The sequence below is a fragment of the Anoplolepis gracilipes genome, chromosome 17 (assembly GCF_047496725.1).
Source record: "Anoplolepis gracilipes chromosome 17, ASM4749672v1, whole genome shotgun sequence".
NCBI lineage: Eukaryota > Metazoa > Arthropoda > Insecta > Hymenoptera > Formicidae > Anoplolepis > Anoplolepis gracilipes.
Window position 1 is genome coordinate 8,330,031 of NC_132986.1, and position 25,154 is coordinate 8,355,184.

General features: G+C 42.1%; 1 protein-coding gene across 4 annotated transcripts in view; it reads left to right on the plus strand.

Annotated features, from left to right (window-relative positions):
* Dad (Daughters against dpp) overlaps nt 1-25,154 on the plus strand; it is a 59,184-nt gene that overhangs the window by 7,349 nt on the left and 26,681 nt on the right. For 2 of the 4 annotated variants that reach the window (XM_072909716.1, XM_072909718.1), the window contains exons 3-6: nt 5,352-5,402; nt 6,386-10,379; nt 17,188-17,238; nt 25,062-25,148. In XM_072909716.1, the coding sequence (XP_072765817.1) occupies nt 9,407-10,379; nt 17,188-17,238; nt 25,062-25,148 (1,111 nt within the window). In that variant the 5' untranslated portion in view covers nt 5,352-5,402; nt 6,386-9,406. Of the gene's footprint in view, nt 1-3,729; nt 3,887-5,351; nt 5,403-6,385; nt 10,380-17,187; nt 17,239-25,061; nt 25,149-25,154 lie in introns of those variants that run through there. The other 2 variants (XM_072909715.1, XM_072909719.1) reach the window with 2 other exon arrangements.

The window sequence follows — 25,154 nt, forward strand, 5'->3', positions numbered from 1 at the left end:
GCGAGCGCGCGCGCGCCCGGACCGACCGATATCATCCAGGAAGTTACGAGCCGCACCTGTCCCGTCATACTTCTCCCTCCCTCCCCCCTCCGCCCCCTTTCTCCTCCCCGCATTAAGTCTCCGCTTTTGCTCGCAGAGCCGTCGTAGCCGACGCGCTCTCGCGCCTGCCGATATCCGTCGCGCGTCGCCGACAACGTCGTCGCAGGTGTTCCAATTCACCGGCGGTTTTCGCGTCGCGCCAAAGTGGAGACTTCCGGCGGCAGCCTGACATCCGGCGTGAGAGAGAACAAAAAAAAAAAAAAAAAAAAAAATGAGCGAGAAAGATGAGGTGTGTAGGAATCGGACACCGTGTATCCGTTCCAACTTTCGGAAGGTCGTTGCTGCATATAATATCGTAACCATTGAAATATAAATTATTTAGCATTTCATTATTTATTATGATATGTTGAGAACTTTCATATTTTGCGTTTCCACCTTCTCTGAGGCTGAGATTAACTCGGGTTATATTTTATTTGCCGCGACTTGAACGCACGTATTTCCTCGTGGCAACCACTGGCAGAAATATCTCGGCAACACGGAGGCGAGCCGGTACTCGTAGGTTTCCATGCCCGTGTATACGCCTGTGCGTGTTTCTCGTTTTTATGGAACAATCGTTAATCGTATATTCCACTTGATAATATATTTAAATCTGTGAAGAGAGAATTAAATAGAAAAAGAAAGAGAGAGAGAGAGACACGGCGCCAGCGATGCAGACGACGATTACGCACCCGAGTCCGTCGAGCGTGCAATGCGTCGCGCCGCGTCCGGAGATGGGTTTTTCCATTTACAAACGGACATCGTTAATATGCCATCCGAATTTCCATAACCGGCGGAGAGCTCGTGTAATGTCTGACTGACAGGTGCACAAATGTTAGCAACCGGCGTGAACAATGAAGCGCCGTTTCGGTCGAGCGCTTTTTATCCTTTGTCTAGATCTACTGTGCATTACACAATGGACATTTATTTTTGTTTTCTACTTCTCATTTGTAAATTAAGATATTCTTGATACATTAAACAATTAATAAGACTAATTATTGCATAGACAAGCATCGAGTCTGACTTCATTTCATGATTCACATATACTTTTCTCTCTCTTACATGGAATAATTTATTTTTATAGAAACTGTTTATCGCCCGCGTCTAAACGTTTACCATCGGCGCCGTGAAATAATATTAGCTATTAGCTGTAAAGGCCCGTCCAAAGTTTTTTCGTCCGTCCTCGCGATTTTACACAGATACGCACAAGAGTGAGTGCGACGCGCAATGATAAACAACTATATAGAAGCTCCGAATGATTGGTCATCCTCGACATACGTTCCAACACGTCGTCTCGGTCCATCGGGGAGTTACTGAAAAAGATTCCGCGCCGTTCCTAAGAATAGCCCGAAACGTCTCCGCGCTTCGCGGAAGATGAATTATAGCGGAATCGTGAGCTGGACCGTTCGCTGCCGCTGCCGCTTCGAAGAACGACGACGATCGCTCTCCCTCGGAATTTGGAGCGTTGACATCGGCGCCGACGCTATCTACAGAGTAAAGATATTTGATTATCGGTGAGTGCCGGGCCAAGTCTGTCGTGTTTTCAAGTCAAGTCAAATTAACGAAAAATATTCCAACCGTCAAGAAAAAACATAATGCATGACAAAGTGCATTAAAAAAAATATAACATTAATTTTGGTTCGATTGAAAATCTGCAGACACTTTAGAAACCGCATGTATGATATAATATTTGCAATTATGCATACATACATTATGATATCTATATATATATATATATATATATATATATATATATAGAGAGAGAGAGAGAGAGAGAGAGAGAGAGATATAAAGAAGTTAAAAATAGTACTTAATGTTTCTATTGTTCGCTTTTATTGTATTTTCTTATCGTTAGTAGCGCAAGCACAAAAATGGGACTGAAAATATTTTCCATGCGAGAAAGGCCGCTCCTTCGTTTGTGTCTGGCGTGACAAAGTCAGCGCGGCGTCGTCAATCATATAAGTACTCCTCTGTCACGGTAAACGGCGCCGAGTATTCTCAGAAAATCTATGAAATTTATTTCGCGCATTTTTCTCGTGATATTTCCATTAGTCACCCAAGCCACTAAAATCAATTATAGTCATATATGACGTGCCAAATTTCGCAAGCTCTGCTTGTCGTAAACGTTTATCGCATTTCACGCGTCTCATCATTATTTCTCAAAGTCCGAAAAGCGCAATTAATGCATGTCGCGATCAATCGAAATATGCGATACGCAGAATTTCAAGTAGAACCATTCGTACTCGCGCGGATAACGAGCGTGCGCGCGTGTTAATCCCGCGAAGTGGAAAAGCACGTCGTTTACCAGCAGTAATTGGCGGAAGGCAGTTTACCGGGCGCGTTCATTAATAATCCTCTTCGACGAAGACAGAAGAAGCTGCGACGCGCCGTGTAACGCACACAAATGTCGTTTGAGTGAAAATGTTGGTCGAAACGAAAGCTAACATTACGATCTTTTGGAAGAGATGACCCGTCTCATTCTATTTACGCGGATCATTCCTATCACGTTGCATTATTCTAACAGACGCCAGAGTTTGCATCTGGTGATATCCATTTTAAAAATATCTCGGATACAACTCGTCAATATCCCACAACTATCGATAATAGTTTATTAATACAAGCAATAATTTTAATAATTAATTTTTTTAATTGTAATGGAAGCAGTGCAAAAAATAATTTTATATATATATATATATATATATATATATATATATATATAATTATATAAATATATATATATATATATATATATATATATTGTACTTTATTTTTTAGTAATATTAATTATTATCTAATATTCAAGATATATCATAGTAATATCGCGTATAATATCTTTAACATAATTACATTTAAAAATTTGATCCTATAAATTAATTCTCTCTCTCTCCTATTTTAAATACAGAAATAGTTTTCTTTATCGATGCAATATATTACATCACATTGTGATGTTCCATCGCATAGCATTACCGTCGTCTATCCGCCGGTGCCATCAGTGCGATATGTTAAGAATGGCGCCATACTCCAAGATGTAGCGGCGGGTATGCGAGTAATTTTCGCGTTTGAAAATAGAATGAAAAAAAGTACGATTGCGCTATCTTAGGCCGTTTGTCGCATGTTTGTCGTTGCTTAAATCTCATGGCAGTTGGCAGTACATACGATTAGATAATAATTATTATCTATGATAAAAATAAAAACATGAATAAATGTTGAAAAAATATTAAACAGTACAAATTCTTAAAAGGTTACATATTTTATCTTTCACTCATAAACTTCAATATATTATAATTAATTTAATTTTATATTATATTATAAAAATTTAATTTTATATTATACAAGTATGCGAGTGCAGAAAAATTAATAATTATTCAAAGCTATGAAATTTATTTAAAGAGAATTTTCACTTGCTCTTCTTACTTATTCTCGTGAAATCTAGCTGCCAGAGTAAACACGTTTGCTGAAAGACGTCTTGTATTCTCGAGGCGGAATAATTCGTGCATTTCGTTGCGGATATACGGACAAACGAGCACTCTCTACCCCATCCTGTCTCCCTCTCCCCCCCCCCTCCGCCTTTCTCTCTCTCTCTCTCTCTTTGTTTTTCTTAACTTTCTTTGAAGTCTAATGAATTCTTTTTGTTTTCGATATACCTTGAGCTAGAGTCGCCTTGATCGATATTTAATTGGGCCGAGACATCGAGGCACCAAGAAACGCGAACGACCCTGAAGAATTTACCGAGAAAGCTTTACCGGTTGTACGAGAGGAAGAGCGAGAAACAAGAGCGATGGTCCATGGTAAACGAAGAGCGGAGAAAGGGGTAAGGATGAGAAGAGAGGAGGCGAAAAGAAAGAGAGCGAGGAGACGAAAAGAAAGAGAGGGACGCAACGCGGAGGCCAGGCGTCTGATTACTAGCCAGCGCAGGACACCAGACGTACATAACTAAACAACTTCCTAAATTCTATATCATTTTGGAACGTGTTCCGACGGGTGAAATAACGCGTCTAGACCCATGTCGCGACTCGTCGCGAGAGAGAACGTGAGAGAGGGTTAGTAGGGACGTTCGCGTCATGGCCTGGCGAATGCCAGGTTTTCTGTCGCCGTGATTTGCTCCGCTGTATTCAATAAATTAAGGATAAAGAAAAGAGAGAGAGAGAGAGAGAGAGAGAGAGAGAGAAAAAAGTATACAAATATATACTGTTTACATTTGTTACGCGATCTAAATGTCAAAATTATTTGTATCAACATATTATTTTATCCTATTATCTAGCTTTTTTCTCACATTCACAACGATTTTATGGAAACTCATTAAAATCCAATCGCAATCTTTAGTTAAGAATGATGCGTAACTCGCGAAGAGTCACGCAAGGTGCGATTTACAGCATAAATATTTAACGTCCAAGTGTTAAATAGCCGATTATGGAACGTGATACTAAGCCGGAACGCCGTAAGCTACTTCATCAATTTAATTGTCGTTGCGTAAACTGCAATTTCCAACAGATTATGATCCTCCATCGATCGCATATATATTTGATAGAAAAGCGTTATTCGTCCGAGAAATCTAATTTTACAGAACTTTTAAATTTACGATCTCGCTTCTTCAAATATCGCTACCGATGTAGGAGATAACGGAGATGACGATGATATCAAAGATATAGTATAAAGAAGGATATAATGATCGGATAAGGGATCCAAGCGTGTTATGTTCCGACGGCGAGTTTCGATTATGGAAAAATGAAATTATAGGCTCTCCCGTAACTCTATAAACTAAGCTTCGCCAGGCGAAGCTACGCAGCTGCCTATTACAAAATTACGTCCACAGGATCGCGCGAAACAAGTTTCTAAAATTAGAAAATTTATGAGCGACGCGCGAGATCCTTTCAACTCCGCACGGTGGCATGCCATTCGCAACCCTTTTTTAGTATTTCGGTCAACTATTCGACCTCGTTCTTGTATACCTGTGGTCGGTCGACGCGACGATCCAAATTAAACGCGTCGCGCCATGTCTCGCCTTCGGAGATAAATTGCACGATTTACGCATTATTAGACGACTGATGCACGTATATATAGACAGATACAGCGTTCTTCGCGAGCTGATGACGGTCGGGATCGTACCACCTGCTGATTCGAGGCAGAAAGATTTTTCTAAAAGTCCTTTCGCATCTTTTAAAATTAAGTCTTGCACAATTTTTAAAAATAATTAATTATTTTTTTTTTAAGTAAGAATACACATTTGTAATTATTAACAAAAGTAAACATAAGTATAATATAAATTTTTGTTGCAGATTAGACGTATCTTTCATAAGCGCAATCGACAGTGCGATCTTTAAAATTTTGTAAGTATTGCACACAGCTATATTTAAGAAAATTAATAGAAAGTTTTATTTCCAAAGATGGGAAACACATTGGTTCGTTCGTAGTGTACGTATATCTTTATTTCTATAATTATTTTTCACGTGCTTTAAACAGAAATATCTCGTCCACACAATATGAAAAACGGGACGACAGTGCATCTTTCAAAAATTCGGGCGTCCGCCACGTCGATTTCTTGCTATTTTCTTCTTGTCATCCGATAGCAACGTGCGTGTGTTTCTCGTCGGCATTTCTTTGTCGTTCGTCGGCGAATGGGTAACTCTCTTTTACGAGCGATAACGTGACTAAAATTTATCCTGGAATGTTGACCCTCGAAGGTAAAGCGCGGCGTGGCAGTTTGGCGTTGAAGACACTGGCGTCAGTCTGTTTTAAGGACAGACAGTTTGAGACATCTTTGTCTTTGTTTTTCCCACTCCTCCACAATTGGCTAAACTAAATTCGCTGTCGAGGTAAAAGTTCGAAAAATAATATAAAAATTTGTATTCTTTATATATTTACGGCGGCATATTTTTGAATATGGAAACGTGACATAATGTAGTAATCTATTTGGAGGGTAGCAACATCTTATTTATGTAATATTTGGTAAATAAACAAAGATATAAAATTATTGATTTAGCATATCTAAATTCTCTATCTTACACGAGTAATTTTAATCAAATTTGGCCATTTAATCATGACATCACGATGATTCACGCATTTGCATAAGGCTGTAAAACTTTCAATTCGAATTCGAGCCTCGCCGAACACGCGGCCTACGTATAAGTATAGGTAAGGTATACATGTACATGTATATGTATCTCGATCATCTCGATCTCTGCCGGCGCCGCGTAGAGACAGGAGACAGGAGACAGGATGAATTCGAGTCTTCGGCACCGCTACTTGGTGATCGTGGCGCCGTCACTGGCGCAGCCATGTTTGATCGTCTCTTTCTCTCTTGTGTGTTTAGTATGCTACAGTCGTTGTATCGGCGTGTCGTCGGTACGAAAAGGACGGGACGAGACGAGCCACCGGAGACCGGGGCGATGAGGCGCAAAGGAGGGTGAGGCTGCGTGCTGGCAGCAAGAGTGAAGGAGGGGGAACCAGACGGCCGGCAGCAGTAGTGGGGGAAGTCGATGCGCGCGCGCTCGTGACGGCAGACCTCGTGCGTGCCAGTCTCATTGGCGAGCTTAGCCGAGTCGGAGTGATCGTGCCGCGTCGGTCGGTCGCGCGCAACAGTTCGTCCCGTCTGCCGTCTGCTGATGACGTTGGTATTCGTCGCGCGAGCGATACAAGGAAAGGAAGATATCAAGTTGGAGGGCAACGAACACGAGCCGTCCGTCGAATAGAAGCGCCGGGCAAATGCCAGGAAATGCGGGCGGCGATCCCGTTTCGCGTCCGAGTCTGTGTCCGTGTCAACGTTGTTGAAGTTGATCGAAGAAGCGTCGCTTCTTCGCGAAGTTGCCGCTCTCTCTAGCGCGAAGCGCGAATCGTACGACCTCTCTCGCCCTCCGTAGACCGTTGCCGGTCTTTCCCACTCTCCCCCTTGGTATCTTTCCCTCTCCCGGTTGTTCCCTCGATCGCGTTCTCTCGCATCTCGCATCTCGCATCTCGCATCTCGCCTCACCTTGCGGGAGTATCGGACCTGCGAGTCGCTCGCGCTCTCTTCGTCCCGCGGGGATTCAGCGATTTCAAGAATGTGACAGTGCGCGTCCTCGCGACCGGTCGAACGGACGAGTGTTTCGTGTTACGAGAGTTTCTCGTCAAGAGGCAACAGTAGCGGCAGTAAAGTGGCCAGCGAGCGCAGCGGCGATGGGTGTCGAGAATCGCGACATCGTGTCACGGTGAGAGAAAGAACAGAGAGTGTATGGAAACATAACGCGAGAAGATAAAAGAAGAAGAAGAAGAAGAAGAAGAAGAAGAAGAAGGGAGAGAAGGACGGACGATGCGAGCGGAAAATGTCACTCGGTGATACGCGTGCACGGATGACGGGGAGTGATCGACGGAGCGACGATCGCGAGTCTGAGGTTGTTGGAGTGTCGTCGCGGCGGCGGTGGTGGTGGTGGCAACGGTCGTCGTTGTCGCCGTCGTCGTCGTCGTCGTCGTCGTCGTCATCGTGCCTACGCGGTGCCGCCGACACGGTGGTGCCGGCATTGGCGACGGCACGAGCACAGGATCATCAAAAACATCGGGAGCAACGTTATCGCGTTCTTCTGCCACGAACAGAATCATCCAGATCGAATTACTATTACTATTACTATTCGACGACAAGAACGTCGTCGTATCGGCAGCCGGCGAGTTTCTGTTCCTGAAGAGGATTTAGCGGCGGCGCCGCGGCAACATTTCCGCGACGCGACGTCGCCGGTGTGTATATACACCGTGCATACGTATATCGTACACATACACATATACATATACACGTGTCGCGTCGTTGGTGTGCGAGTCGGTTGTGCCGGGTCGCGAGGTTAAGGCACCGCATCGCCCTCGATACGTATACTCGACGGCCGAGGAAAGTAAAGGCCGGGTGTCGTGCGTGCGCCGACCGATTCGTTTCGTGCTTACCCTACCTACCTCCCTCCCTCCCTCCCTCCCTACCTACCTACCTACCTACCTCGATTCCTCCCTCCCTCCCTCCCTCCATACCACCCCGTGTCTCTTCTTTCTCCATCCTCTCTCTCTCTCTCTCGCTCTCTCTCTCTCTCTCTCTCTGTCTCTCTATCTCCCGAGAACGCGCTTGTAACGGATAAGAAGTGTACAACGATATAGTCCAGTAGCAGGGTGCGCGTTCGTCGGTAATCTCGACGGTGACCAGTTGCGTCGTGTTTGTGTGCCTCTCTGTGCCTGTGTGTGTGTGTGCGTGCGTGCGTGCGTGCACGCGCGATTCGGGCGCGTGGTGCGTTTTACGTCGTCGGTCGCGCGCGGACGACGACGTCGATTGTCGACTGGCGTCCGTGGCTCGTCTGTCCGCGATGCCGACAGTGGCTCGCGCTCACGGCCGTCGTGCGGGTTGTTTGTCTCCTAGAAGTGTCCGTCGACGATAAACGGGGATACGTAGTGAAGCGACGAGAACCCCGGCGAGAAGTCACTGGGCGAGAAGAGGAGAAGAGAATCGAGGAAACGCCAACAAGACGCATTAATCACGATAAATCGAGAAATAAGAAGAGGTGAAGGGGAGCGGCCGAAAACGAACGAGAGGTAAATGAGAGTTCAAGGTCACCACCGATGGTGGTGTTGGACCCGAGCTCGTCTACGCGGCCAAAAAACTTATCCTTAAGAAGAAGAAGGTGGATCGTTTCTTCGCCACTCGTTGGAAGTCGGAAATATCCACGCGAGAGACAAACGCGCACGCAACCGTTGCTTTGCTAGCCGGTCGGAAAGAAAGAAAGAAAGAGAGAGAAAAAGAACAGAAGAGAACAGAAAAGAAGGGAGAGGAGAATCTGCGAGAAAGAGAGAAAGAGAGAAAGAAAGACCGTCAAACGGAGCTTCGCTGTGCCGCGCCGCGCCGCGCGTTGGACTGTCACACTATTTTGGGACCGTGATCGCGCGTGAGATACGCGCGCGCGCGCGCGCGCGGGCATAAATAAATATACACGCTTGCGCGAGCGTGCGCGACTGTGTTTGTGCATGTGTGCGTATTTGCTCCGTATCGTCTGTGATCTCGCGTGTGCGCGAAAAAGTGTTTTCGGTTGACAGTGCGTATTTGGTGTTTGTCGAAGGAGAGAAAAGAAGAAGAAGAAAGGGATTTCGCGCGGAGGAGGGTGTGTTGGAAGAGAGGGAGGAGATCGCGGAACGGGCGCGGGTGCCAAGCGAAACATCGGCGTGTTCTCCGACCGACCCGCGTGCGTGCGTGCGTGCGTGCGTGCGTGTGGTCCGATCGTCACCCCCCCCCCCCTCTCCCCTCGCCGCCGCCGTCATCCCTCCCTTTGTTTTCCTACGGCGGCTACGTTGAAAAGGACTGGCCACCAAATGCGCGTACCGCAAATCTTGTTTCATGTTGATGTTCTGGAGCAAACGGACGGTGCTCACTAGACGTCTGCTAAAGGCCAAGGTCCGTGGGGAGCATGAAACCGAGTGTGAAGCTCAAGAGGAATCATCGTCACGTACGTTTCATCGCACGAGCAGCAGCAACACGAGCGGCGGCGCCGCCGCCGCCACCGGCTACGACAACAACACGGCCAGTAACAACAAAGCGACGACGGGCCGACAAGTGAGCAGGGGATCGGCGCGGGAGACAGCGTTGTCGGTGAGCGGCGCGACGGAAGGCGGAGGAGCGGTGGTATACACGGGCCGCAACACGAGTCGGTTACACCAGGGCTGCTGCGGCGGCCACGTGAGCCAAGATGACGACGAGCAACAGCAACAACGGCAACACGATCCCGGCCGGTTGTTGAGGTGCAAGGAGCTCCTCAAGACGCTCAAGGAGAATCAACTGGAGATGCTGCTCACCGTCGTCGAGAGCTCCGGGGCCGAACTCGGCTCGTGCGTCCTCGTGCCGCGTCAGCAGCGACTGGCCGAGGATTATCCCATGTACGATCAGCAGTCTGAGCAATACCACAGCAGGCCGCATCATCGTCATCACGGCCGTCACTTTCAGCAGCATCGCTATCGTCGCTATCGACACCGCTCCACCAGGCACCGTCGCTCGTCTTCCGTCGAGGACGAGCAGGAGAGCTGCTGCTCCGCGTCGGAGGATTCCTTGTCCGCGTCGCCGATGAGATCGGACAGGTGCTGCGTCGGCGGGAAGACGAGTAACGGCGGCACCGGCGTCGTCGTGCCAGTGAGAGGATCCACCGAGGGAAGCAGCGGCGCGCCAAGCGAGCCGCATCTTCTCTGCTGCCAGATCTGGCGGTGGCCGGATCTCGAGCACTCCTCGGAGCTCAAGAGACTCCCTATCTGTCATTCCGCTAAAGATCCCGTCTACATATGCTGCAACCCTTACCACTGGAGCCGGCTCTGCAAACTCGGTAAGCGAAAAGCTTTTCTTTTCTTTCCTAGCTTTTTCTTCTTATTGTTAGTACCGAGAAATCAAATCTGAACGGATCAAAGTCCTCGGTACAAGTTATATAACACTCGTTAATTCGCCAAAAACGCCAAATCTCGCCAATAGTTTGCCACTTTTAATCGAATTACGATTAATATATTTTACATTTAAAATTATCTTATCAGAATGGAAAATTTACAGTTACAACAAGATAAAAGCTTTTTTATAAAATAAACATTTTTTTGAAATATGTAAAACTAACCGTTCTATAAAAATTAATAAAGATATCGTGTAAAATTTCGACCTAAAACAAAATATTTCTCACAATTTTAACTTTTTAATAACTGTTTTATTCAAAATTGTTGAATAATTAGACGTGAATCTATATTCGCCAAAATATATAAAGAAGTCAAGTCTCTCAGCAATCTCACGCATTTTCCAAGAATACTATATACAACACCGTTTAAAACGTGCTTAGGCCAAACGTATATCGAACGTGTCTAAGTCCGTCGCCACTGGTGGTGTCTAGACGGTGGAATAATTTAACATCAGTGTAACACACAGCTGGCTACATTGTAACGATCGTAGACCTCAAACCGAACGCACTAATCGTCACCTGTGTGCGCGCCATCCGATGCTAACAAGCTTAAAGACCGAACTAGGGTAACACGGAAATTTATTACAGATGGTTATGAAAGGTTTAGGCGACTACCTGATAACGTTTGAAATGTAGGTAAATATAGGCAATATATTCCCAGGGAAAAAATCACGGGGTGTCAAATGTCAATACATGGACGCTCTCTCGTCGCGAGAACCGAACAGGCGAATGAGAAATAAAAATATCTGTTAATAACATGAACAATAAATTTTATCGTAAATTAATCACGACATGAGATTTTGCAAGATCGCGGATCGATTTTTTACAACATAAAATGTCAATCTTTACAATAATAATAATTATAATGATATGATTATGAAATCGTGATTAATGGAAAATAGTTTAGTTTGAAATATCGAAAGATATTTGATACGGTGGTTTTCTTCATACAATAAGCGCCAAAGATATTTTATGGCAGGTATAAACTTTCAAAAGCCGACGACAGGGTCTTTTCAGGTTTTTAAGTGCTTTTGTGTGTGACTTACAAGACTCAAACAGGTTTATAATCGTCCAACATAATTCTTGAAAGTGATCACCAAGATATTTATTTTGCCATTTTTAGTCTACGCCATTGTATTCTTAATTCTATTCTTCCGCAGAATTCAAATTTCATCATCTAATCATAACGACTAATAACGAAGAATTTTCTTTGAAATATTAAGGAGATAATCGGATGCGTTTAAAAAGGAAGAAACTCATTTGTGTAGCTACGTGACGTTAACAGTGCGAGAATTAGAACTAATGAGTAACCTTTTCAAACACTTTGACTTTTGTATTTCTATGGAATCTTAACTAATGTTTATTTCTAACGAATATATGCATTACAAATATAAACATTAACTTAAGAAAATATTTGCAATTTTAATGACGCTTTAAGTAACGTACAACTTTCATTATATTTAGTTGCAAATTTTGAAATAAATGTAACGAGAGAAACGCGCCTTGAAATTTACATATCTTAACGTCCGCCTTTGAAGAATTTCTTTAAAGACACTTTTCCAAACGATATTTTTACGTCTAATAACTGTACTGTCACGCATGACTTTACATCGCATTCATTAGTATTCGTTAGTATTCAGTTTAAAGAAAGCAGTCGAATTTATGGGGCCCAAGACCGTCCTGTTGTCTGCGCGTCCGGTGACGTGACTTCGATCGCAAAAAAGCGTCGCGCCCTAATAAAGTGGGAAAGAGCGAGAGAGGAAGCGGGCGGAGTAGGCGCCAGCAAAACGCGCCTTTACGTAACCCCGGTGATCATTTAACTCGGTCGTCGTGCGAGGCTCAAACGAATACGACCGTGCGAACTACGGCAGAGTTTATGGTGTTTTAAGGTTGTCACGTGTTCCGAATACAAAAATATTATCCAAGTAATGTGTATGCTGCAAAATTTCCAAGAAGAAATGGATACTTTCCACGAGACATATATATTTTCCAAGACGTATACATTAATCGAATGTAGTTATTTAAAGAACGACATATTTCACATCATTTTTCAAAAGATTCAAAGACGACATCTCGTATGATTACTGAGTAGGAAAAAAAAAACCTATGACTTTCTACGCGATCATTCATGCGAATGCTCACCGGCGCCGGTGGTCTAATCGTGCCAACATCGATTCGTTACAGTCGGGCGCGCCTCGTGTACGATTTATTGATAATATCGTGCGTTTATTGCTGGAAAATCGCGTCGAACAGGCGCGACCGATTCGCCGGCGCGACACCTTCGCGAGAAAAAGATCGCGACGATGTGAGGATAAAATCTCGCGGCTACACGTATGTTTCATAATTAATAGCGCGCAATGTCGGAGAAGAAGGGGAGTAGAGAGGGGAGGGGGAAAAAAGGGAACGAAGCGGATCCTTCGAATTCCATGCTGAGGTTTCCACGACTAATAATAGCGCGCGGTCGCACCAGCCGTATGCACGCCCGAGGAAGCCGACGCATTTGGGGAAAGAGAAGCGAGAGAAAGCAAGCGTCGCACACAGAACGACGAAATAGACGCGTCAGCACGCAGACACCCCAACCGAGCTCGGGGAAAGAGGGGAAAGGAGGGAAAAAAATACTTAGGACGAGCGACGAGTACGCAAGGAAAGAAAGAAAGGCAAGGGAGTGTAGATTCGTATTAGAAGTGACGAAAGAAAGAGAGAAAGAGAACGAGCACTTACGAATGGCTGTACAATCAAAGTTATGGCCAGAAGGAAATGAATCTAAAAATAAAACGTATATTGGGCGAGTCAGTCGCGGCTGGCGGAAAGACGGTGACGCGAGAGAGTGGGAAGGGTTGGTCGACCGGCGAGGCGACGACGGCGACGGTGAGAGAAGCAGAAAAGCAGAAAGAGTACGACGCGACGAAGAAAGAGCGAGAGGGAGCTTACCGGGCGCGATCGCGAGAGAGAGAGAGAGAGAGAGAGAGAGAGATAGAGGGTAGGAGGCGGAGGGAAAGGAGAGCGGATGGCAGACTGAGGACGGGGCGCCGTCGAGCATGTGCGGTTAGGAAGGGCAGCGATGGCGAGGGGATCGGCGCGCGGAGACACCGTCCGTCGCGGGATCGCGCGCGAGAGAGAGAGGGGTACGGGATGGAACGCGGGGTGAGAGGGGGCTGCAGCCCGGCGCCGCTGCGTGTCATTGCTGGCGCCAGCTAATTGTCGAGGCCAGCCGGCATTAGCCGAGAAGCTGACCGAACTGAGGCGAACCCCACGAGAGAGCAAGCAGGCCAAACCGGCACGATTCGATTTCGTCGGTCGGAGAATTGCATCGACCGAATCTCCCATATCGGCGGAAACTTGACCGGCATCTTTTTTTTTTTTTTTTTTTTTTTTTTTTTTCTCGATCCGCAAGAATACGTGTTTTGTATTCGATAAAGATTCTTGGAGAAATATCATATCAAATATTTTCACTTTAATTCGTCTTTGTTAGAAACTCAATTCGTTTGAAAATTGATAACGAGTAACAGCTTATTATGTATCTTAATTTTAAATTATCACTGAATATTATTTATAAATAAAAAAGTATTAAAATTTGGTAAGGAATATTGTACTGCTAAAAAAGTTTCTCAAGGCTAGAAATTATAAATTTTTAGAAAAATTTATGAATGAGATTATAGATAATTCTCAATTTTTACATATAGATATAGGTAATTGTTTCGAAATTCGTGAAGAACTTTTACAACTAATATTTTGCTGACATTATATATAGATTATTTGAGGCAGCGTAAATAAATACACCTACTGCACTGTTGACCTTCGATCGTTGAAATTTTTGAAATTTCGGAATCGGGGCAGCAAAGACGTCAAGAATCTTTGGCTGGTACCAATGTGTTATTATATTCTCAGTCTTCTGGGTCGCGCATGTTTTAGAGTTATTTCGACGGATCGGGAATAGGTTTCCTAGGAATTTAAATTTGCTCCGCTGTAACTTTCGGAGATACTTAAATTTTAGAGTTTCTTTCAGTCAAGACAAAGACTGTCTACGCACTGAAATGATGTTTTACGCGATTCTTCGTGTTTGCATTCACAATACACATAATTTCTATATATTCAAATTGCAATTTTTTAGTACCTATACATTTTATAGCATAGAATAACATTAAAAATATAATACGCAAATATTTTTAATAATAGTTTATTACTTACGTATATTTATTTATTTCTATATTATCTGTGGAAATAAATAAATAAATTCTTCAAAAATATTGAACATCAAGAAATTATAATCTAATATACATATACATACATATATGCCTTATACTCTAATACTTTAATACATATAATATTTTCTTTGCGTTTATTTTAGACGGTTATATTATATATACACGTAATTTAGTTCGCATCGCTCGAAATAACACGCATATTCGATACGCAATGACGCATACGCGATGACCGGTAATCGCGACGGAGGGGCACTATTTTTCCTCGACGGTTCAATTTACGCGCAACATCGCTGGGACTCGTAAACGGACACCGGACGCGACCATTGTCTGCGATCGTCGATAGCGTACGCTAATTTCGTATCGGATCGCGGCGTTTTATCGCGCGTAAATCACTCCCCGCGGTGGCGCCTTGTTTTCGTAACGCCGCGACACAAGTCCGTCTTTATCTGTTTTTGCATTCGGCGGTCGTTCGTTCGCGAACCATTGCCGGGACGGCCGGTTCATAATTCACGCCGGCGAATCGATTATCATCGGCCAACCGGCGACAGCGGCGGCGGCGACGACGACGACGACGACGACTGCGTATCGTCGTTACGCAAATCGTCGCGAGGCAGGTTTTTATCATTACACACCGCGATCCGGCACTGCGTAAATGTGTACACCACTTTCTCCACCGCGTTCCGAATATTCATTCACGCCGCATTTTAAATCGCTAGGAAGCGACTTTAACGTATCTTCTTTCTTTTTTTTCTTTTTTTTCCGCGCGATTTATATCAGAAAATTTTTCGCGCATGCATGTGTATCGCGAGATTTTTTTTTTATCTGAAAGACGGTCTCTGGAAATATTCTTGCACGTATATTGTCTGGCTCTTCGCTTTGGGATCGATACGTGCAATCTCAGTTCAATAAATGTAATAACACTTATCTGTTGCGACTGTGTGCGACAGATGGATAAGCAGGCTAGAAATAGGCGCGTCTCGTTTCGAAGAGACATTTAGCGGCGCGAGTTACGTAATGGCCACGGGAACGGCCGCGCGTTTATTACAAGTGCCTTAACTGGGGGCTAAAACATCGCCGTTTAAATCGTGCTCGCGGATCTTGTTATTCGAATCGTGCCAAACTTCGACTCCAAGTTTGAAGTACGTCGATGAGTGACACACGCCGCACCGGCTTTATTAAAGCTCGGCGGCGACGCGGCGGCCAGTCGACTCTGGAGAGGGATTGCGAACCGAGTGCGATCAAGAGAGAAAGAGAGAGAGAGAGAGAAAATGAGAAACGCGAGTCGCGGTAGAGCATCCACGTGTAGGCGCGACAGGCGGCCATTACGCGTCGGCATCGCACCACGTTTATTATCTAGGAATTTCGGCACAATTTTTCCCGAATAATTCTATCATTAGTTAACAAGTGTATCTGTATCTTATTTTATAAAAAAACAAACTCGTGTCATTTTCGATATGCCGATGTCAATATCTGATTACAATCTATATGATGTGAATCTGATGATACAGTATTATTATTTCTGCGTGTAAGTTGTTATTTAAACAACTGAAATAATCGATAAAAAGGAGCAATTTTTTAATTAAATTGATACCCTGCAAAGTTTAAATGACATGTAATTTTTTTCATCAGAATATTATTTTCTCTCTCTTATAATTTATTTTATGATATTTAATTTCAAAATATTCTTTATTACATAAGTTTCTAATAAACTAGTTTTTTTTTTTTTTTTTTTTTTTTTTAATTTTACTTAAATTACAAAAATTCCTTTGAAAAAATTGAAAGGGCAAATTGAGTGGCAAACTTTTTTTGAGACTCGCGACGAGATTCCTGAAGGATGCAATTACCTATCATACGTGTGTGTATCTCGACCATGCGCTACGAGCAACGAAGGCAGCGTTCCGTTTTCTTAAGCACGGGAAGCATCGGGTTACCTTGACGTTTGAGATATTCGCGCCGCGATTTGTCCTCTATACTTTCAGGGCGCGTATACGTAAAAGGACGAAAAACGGCATACCGGTTTCGCAGGCGCTCCGTGCCAATAATAGAACTTGCCGCTTTTGGATCTGGACTTCTTTCTAACGGAGCGCTCGTCGTGACATTTCGTGCTACCGCACCGTCTTAACGTTGATGCTATTAATTTGATTTAATCAAAAACCATCAAAGCTTCTTGAAATTAATCAAAATTATTGACGTCATTTATATATTCTTCACATATTACTTTATATCACATAGTTATCTTGAAAAATATATACAATTATTAAAAGGGCTAAATTATTTAATAATTACACTGCTCTCGATAAAAGGTATACTATACTATAAATTATAGATAAAAGTATATCTATTAAAAAAATTAATTGTAAATATTCAAATTAAAAAATTTACTTTTTACGACATTTAATTTAATCGATTAGATAACACTGTAATTTCATTCATCCAAACAGTTTCGAGTTGCACACGAAAATATGACAATTTTCATTTTTTTATTTCAGAGTCGCCGCCACCCCCCTATTGCCTTATCGCCGACAGACTGAGACCCGAAGGTGAGTGTCTTCGTCTTTCACGTCGTAATCAGAAATGTGAGTGTGGATGACATATGCATGCGTGTGTGAATGTGTACGTATATTATTGTCTTCGCGCAACCGTGCCGACGATAATTCATGTTTATTGCTTGCAAACGTTTACCGTACAAGCAACGAGGTTCGTCTCTCCTAGCGCGCGTGTCTCACGACCTAGCCCACAGCAAGGTTAGGGATAATCCGAACGAGTGTGACACCGTTTCTATCTTACAGAGTTTATGACGAATCCGCTGTTTAATCTGTGAACCTTTAAGCTTACACACAAATAATGCTTAAGGTGATTTAAAAGTACCAAGAAAGAAATCTATGCTGGGATGTGTGAAAGGGACCTTGACATTTAACTTTTCTTCAAGTCACGTTTTTATAATATGCTGTTCTTATTTATTTAACTCTTCGATTTAAAGCGGAATAACTTGAACGCGACTCAAGGATTTAATCAGTATGCTATTATATTAATTGACATGTGTCGCGTAGATGAAATCAATAAATAAGATTGATATGTTTGATATCGAGAAAAGGAGCTACTTACCTGATCTATACGGAATAAATATATGATATTTTTTAGTCATACGCGACATAAGGCTTCTTACATTTTTCATGACGATATCACCGCCAATTCTTGAGAAATAAATAGATTATTCTGTCGTGAATAAAATCGACGATTCTATTAGACAAAGTAGAACAAAAACTAACGTATAACATTCGAAAAGAGATACGTTTACGACAGCATTTTAACCATATATGTATCAAGGGTTCTCAATCTGCTGTAATAATATTACTTTGAAAATATAAAACTAGCACAATTTTAACAAGAAATAAAAAAAACATATTTTTTACAAAAATTTTAGATATTTAATAAAAAATAAATATTAAATAATAAAAATAAAAGATAAGTTTAGATAGTCCAATTAAAAAATCGAAATATGACGTATATTCGCTTTCATGGTTCTTTATGATTGCAACTACATGCTGTAAGTCGATCTTCTTGATCGCGATATGCTGATAGATTTCATGATATCGCCGTTGCAGCGGTTGATCAATGTATCCGCCGGCGAATATTGGACCACCAGGTGTGGAAGCTGATCAATCTCGCTGTACCACGAGAATGCAAAACATCAACATTAGCATTCAATGATATTTTTTTATATTTAACGATAGTTCAGTTTCAAATTCAATTAAAAATCAACCAAAGGTATCTAATTGTAATTAAATATCTTTATCTCACCCACATTAAAACTGCAAACATTTATTTATTTTACTTTTTTTTAATTAACACGAAAGATTTACTAAAATATTTTGATGCAAAAGCTCTATGTAAAACATAAAATAATTCGCGTCGGTTTTTCCTCAAGATATATGCATTTTCAAATAAATGCAAACAGTAGAATATATATCATAAAGGAATCATAATACATCATGAAATTAAAGAGATAATTATACAAAGAAATTGTAAATCGCACCGTCTGATTTTGACTATCGCCTCCTGTATAATGCAGTTCTTTCTTTTCTTCTTCCGCACTCGGTGCTAAACTGGTTCTCTCGGGATCCATGCGAGTGTGTGAGTATACACACGCAAATCGATTGTAGTCATCGATAGATTCGTCTTTAGCCGCCTTTCGTTCGCCGAGAAACCTCTCGCGGGATCTGGTTGCGCAATTATACGCCAATATAATGGACGTGTCGAGCCTTCTCATTCATCGGTATACCTTCTTTAATAGTGTGCCAAGTGTTTAATCAAGTAAAGCAATAGCGCACTGGTATCGTTAGGATGATATTATAAATATTATTTTACAAATAATATTACTGTAGCATTTGTTATTTAGATTTAGCTTGCTGTTAAAAATGTCATGGAGACTAACAATAAGTATCTCTATATATGCTCAATGTTGTGCGCTAAGTTTGACATGACGAAATAATAACACTTGCAGTCGGGAGATACTGCGTATTTGTGATGACTTTACGTGTGTGTATGCACGTCCGTGTTTATAAAATTATAGTGGAGGTACTTTTATATAGTAAAGAAATATCGTTGGATAGCCATAGTGTATATCGCCTGAGGTCAATATCTCGATGTCGATAGAAAGGACCGTGTGTCATACCATATGTAACGCTCGCCGCTCGCATTTATATAAAGGAAGATCCTATCCAAAGGTCCAATAATAATGTTCTTGAAGGTATTATTAAATCCGCAGGGTGCGTATTTATAAATACGAATCCGTCGGCCGCCTACATCGTCGTTTCGATTGAGGTCAATGCATTTTTTGCGCCTAAACACAATATAATTCGAGACTTAATCCATTAACCCTGAACTGTAATGTAAAACAAATTTTTTTTCTTATTTTTAATAAATTTATAATTACATTAATCGCTTCGTGATCGATTGCAAACATTACATCTGTATAGTACGAAAATCACGTTTAACGTTACATTCTACTTTTTAATCTTATAAATAGCTTGCGACTTACATAACATCAGTTTACACTTTACACGTGCATGCACCGATACGATAGAATCGAAAACGCGTATCGTAACGTACGTTCATCTCGGCGTAAGAGGGAACGGAGGAGCGGCTTCTTCTCGGAAGAAGAAGACTCGCCTTTTGTCTTTGTCGTAAATCTGTCTTTCGGGCGGCCGCGTGAATTTATGCTTCGTCGCGGAAACTGGGCCACCGTACCGCGTGCCGAAGCGTGCGACGACGGCGGATAAAAGTCCGCCACTTGTTGCTGTCGTCTGCGACGCGATATTCGTACTGTGAAACGAAACTTTCAGCCGAACTGGTGACTCGACTGGAAAGATTCCGCGAATACACGCGCGCGCGTGCTCTCGATATGTCGATTGTAGGAGGAAACTAAGGGGTGACCTAGTGAAAAGGAGCATGACGATATTGAGTAATTTTATTTTTTTATTTTTATTATTTTTTTTTTTTTTTTTTTTTAAGAGAGAGTATGATTTTATATATTCCATTCATAAGACTGTAAGAAATTACGTAAGACTTCAGAGATATTTTTATCTGAATTTTCAAATCTCAGTGTCTGAATATATAATTTCAGACAATCTGTCTTAATCATCGGATCATTTTTTTTTTATTCGGAAGAATATCTGAAAACTCGAACGGTGTGTCTGTAAGACAACTTAGACACTTTGTCTGCAGTTATTTTTTATTTATAAATATTCATTTTTTGCTTCGCGATGATATAATATTAACATAATTCCTGGAAATATCCTCGTTATTAAGAGTGATCGGAAATATTTACGACGAGGCTACTTGATTTCCGCACGTGCTACTCGCTGCGTGTCAGATACGGTCTCACCATAGCGTGGTTGCGTAAATTTCAACGAATACGACGAAGGACACAACGCACCGCGCAGTCCCTTTCAAACGCACGATACGAGGACAAACGCAGCAGCATATTGCGCGGCATTACGCTATATTTACGTTTTTAATTCTACTCTCTCTCTCTCTCTCTCTCTCTCTGAGATTCGTCTCTTAGATCAGATCTGATTTAATAGCTGCTTCGTAGTAGTTGCTTCGAATGCTTCGTAGCTTTGTTCCCTCAGACTTAATATTCCACATCGAATATAAAACAAATAATATTTATCTACAGAGGAAAAAAATTACGCGAAAAGTTATAGAAAGTTCAGCTAAGCGCACTCGCTAACGGTCCACCTGTCTCGAAAGAATGTACGAGCAGGCGATAGTATATGTGTGTGTGTATCAATATAACCGGTTTTAAAATGGGCTGCTTTTGTCATTTTACCAGGAACGAGTCATTACGAGAGGGAAAAATACGTTGGGAGAGGGGGGAAGAGGGAGATCAAAGATTAAAACAATATTCCAAACATTTTCTACAAGTATAAGTTTGCCGGGTTAATAGAAATCTCGGACGAAACACATCGAGACATTCGTCGTACGTAGCCTTGAAGGAACGCGACAATTCTGATTACGCTGCGCTAATCCGTGAAAGGTTAAGGGCACGTAAAGGGCCCCTTAGCGCCGGGCAAAGGGTGGGGCTGAGCGGTAACATGAGGTCCCGGGTACAACGAAGCGGTGGGCGCCTGTCGCTTGGCTTGCCACACCGGCGTCCTTGAATATATCCCTTCTTTGCTTCCTTCCATCCTTCTCTTTCTATCACCTCGTCCCTCTTTTTCTATCCCTTACTCTTCTCGTCTATTTGCTTCATCTTTCTCTCTCTTTTCGTCTTACTCAGTTTGCTTGAAAGAGCAAACTCAAGCACGCACTCTGCTTCTCCTCTAACGACTCTTCAGCATTTTTTTTTCTACTCTTCCTCGTTTATCCCGCCTTCCTCTGTATACCTTCCGTACGTGGTTTTTTTTTTTTTTTTCTTTATTTAATCTTTCTTTCTAAAAAAATATATCCAACTTTCACTGCATTCTCTGTCGATGACAAACATCTAAACAGACTCGCTTATCTCGTTCAGAAATTTGAAAACACCGAAAATTAAAACCTTGCAACAAACATTATAATTGATCGTCGAATTTTACGAGGATGAGGTCAATTGAAAATTTGTTATCGTAGGAAATCAGTTATTGACAGTCTTCATCTGCAGGTAGAAGCTGCATATTCCGTGTAACGAAACCTTTCTCTCTCTCTCTCTCCTTCATCCTTCGCTCTCCTCTCGTCCCGCTCGACCGACCGCCGACCGCCACGAGTCCGTCGGCGATCGGCGGGAGTGGCTCTCTCGCATTCCGGTGCCTCCTTCGCCGTAGCGATTGCGCCGGCAGCGTTTGCGGACCGGACCGAGAGCACCGAGCGGCAAGATACGCCGATTTCCGGATCGGGGGAGCCCGACGAGATGCCGCTTTTGAAGATTCGCCGGCGAGATCCTAATTCGATGCAGCTTGTCCGCTCTCCACTCGGCGAATCGCGCGAGCGTACGAGCTGCGCCGGGCGTTGTAACGCGTGACGTCCAATGTCACGATGCTCCATTTTATTGTACAACGGCGTTGCGATGACATTCGCGATTTATACAAAAAGCGGTACATTATTTGCGACGTTATATAAACTTGAAAATAATTTTTATTTTAATAACGTTGATTTTTTGACGTGTTACTTTATACGATTGTGATTATCGAGACTTGTGTGAACGATATGCTCTTAACGCAGTCACGATTTTGTGGGGAGGATTATCATCTCTTTTCTGTCTTTTTCTCTTGCTGTCTTGTGGCTCTCTTCCCAGGCCAAAACCCAATAATTCACGAATTCGCTCACCTTGGATGAACGAGCGAGCAAGCAAGCGCGGTGGCGCCGCAGGCCGAATCTTCTACGTGGCTATATATTTTTGCAAAATTCGGCGGTGACACTATCTCGCAGATTCGTGCGGCACTTAACGGCTTACGGTGACACGCGTAATTCGCGGAATTATATTTACGTTCCCTTTGTGGAGTGACACGCGTGCCAAAAACTCGCGTCGAGCCACTCTGTCGTCCGGCCACTTTGTAAATAAATTGTATTTGCGCTCGTCTTGATGCGGTGTTGTATAGTGGATGACGGCGAATATAACAAACTGTGCGTTTGCGTGTCAATTTGTTCCTTATCAACTGAACAAATATTTACGTCGATAATTCTCATTGTTTGCCACGTTGTATGTCGCGAATTTGAAAAATCGTGAAAAGTGTAAAAATTTATATTAGAATTAATAAATATATTTAACGCCCTGTAATATTAAAATCTAACAAATGGAGGTAATCGTGGAGATAATCTGGAAAATTATATTTTAAACTTTAAAAAATACAAAATTATATTAAGATTAATTTCATTGAATGAAAGAATATTTATTTTAGTGGGAAGAGAGAGAGAGAGAGAGAGAAAATTTCAAGCGAGTTTTAGTTTCTATTTATGTAACAACTACAGAGATGGTCTTTCGCGTGGGAAACAGGACGAGAATTCGCCGAAAGACGAAGGAGAAAAATCTGTGAATTCGCTCAACGCGACGACGGGAGCGAGGCCGGTAGATTTTTAAATAATTGTGTCCTAAAAATAGATGACGACTGTCTTCGAAGTCCTTGAAGAGAAGGAACCCCTTCTTCGTATCCATACTCTCCTCTTTTATTTTTATTTTTTTTTTTTAATGTTCTTGGGTACGATATGGCAGGAAATGCTTCTCCTGCAGGAACGATCTTCTGGAATCCAAGAGGAATGCGACCGCTCTCTCGTCCAACTTGTTCTTCTGACGTCATCCTCTCTTTTAGTGAATGGACCCGGTCTTCCATAGTCTATCCCTAAAACTATTAGCATGCCATCGATCCTTAAGAAACTCGTCGAACCTAAAGTCTTTTGTAATATATATAATCTTTGGAATTAGTAATTTGTACAAAATGCTATTGTTATTTTATACTAACAATAAAACATCTTATTTTTAATTATTAATTTTTATATTGCTTTTACTAAATTTAACTTTCATTAAAGCAATAAAAATAAAAATTTTATTTTTATTATTATTATAACTTACTGTTACTAATACAATTTTTTTAACTAAATAAATTTAATACTCGCTCTCTTATAAAAGTTGAATAAAATCATAAATTCTCTTAAAGATGAATGAGTTATAATAAGATGTAAGACGCAAAGTATCTCGAAAAATATTAAAATTCAAACATATATATATATATATAAAAAAGATGTTTCGAGTCATTCACGAAGAAAACGAATTAGCAATGTCTCGTTGGGAATTAGTCGACGTTTTGTTTTTTATACAAGATCTTTGCCACCGGGCGCGTGAATAAATTATCCGTCACAAGCGAATCATTATTTTGGACGATTTTGTCACCACCTTCTCTGTGGACATTATGAGAGAAAGACAGAGACGCACAAATTTCCGCGGGGGATTATGAATCATGCGTCTGGCGATTACCTTGGCTGTTTCTGTCTTTCCTGGCTGACAGAAAATTGCTACGCTTAATTATCCACGCTTCGCAACCTATTGTGAATTCTTGCGAATAGCGCGCGCGCGCGCTGCCGTTTAATTGCGATAACGACTACTAGGATTTAAATTAAGTAGCAAAAGTGCAATTAGTCTTTTTTGCGACAATATGCGTGAAAATATATTAATTCACACTCTAGAAAAAGACTCCAAGACTCTTATTTGCTACTTAATTTGTTGTTATGTACATTATAGATACTTTATAAATATTTGCTTTTATATACATTATATTTTGTATATTTTTATATATTTGCTTTTGTATATATCTACCGTCCATAAGAAGTTGATGATGATTTTACGATATGATATGTTGACACACGATCATCTCAAAGAAATTGTCGCGCACTTGCATCGAATTTATTCTGTCGATCGAAGCGGAGAAATCCAAGACTGATATCACGTCAATTAATTGCGCGCGGAAGAAACAAGATGTAAGGATCATATATATTAAATTACGTGGAATCTCGCTGCCGGTGTTTACTGATAATAAGTCTTTTACGCATGTCGCGAGATTTTTCACCCGTTCCGGATGAAAATCGACCTCGTCGTCCGATCTTCTTGCGATAACAAACTACGCCATTTAATGACGATGCGTTACATAATTACGCTCTCATATCGCTACAGTTCTAAGATACATAGTTTTTTTTGTTTCTTTCTTTTAAGTGCAGTGATTATTAACGATTAGATACATATCTGTATAATTTTCTCTATTGAAGAAAATACGAGATATGCGCGAGAGTGAAAAAAAATCATGAGGGGAAAGGGAAAAAAAGTTGAGAGAGAGAGAGAGGAAGAAATAGTCTTGAGCAAAACAGCTTCTCAAAAGGGTTGCCCGTTTATTTTCAGATCGCGCGCCCAGCGAAGGGGATCAACGTCGGTGCAAAAACAGCACGCCCCTGCCACTTCCCGGCTCGCTTACCACCAACGGAGAAGGTAACT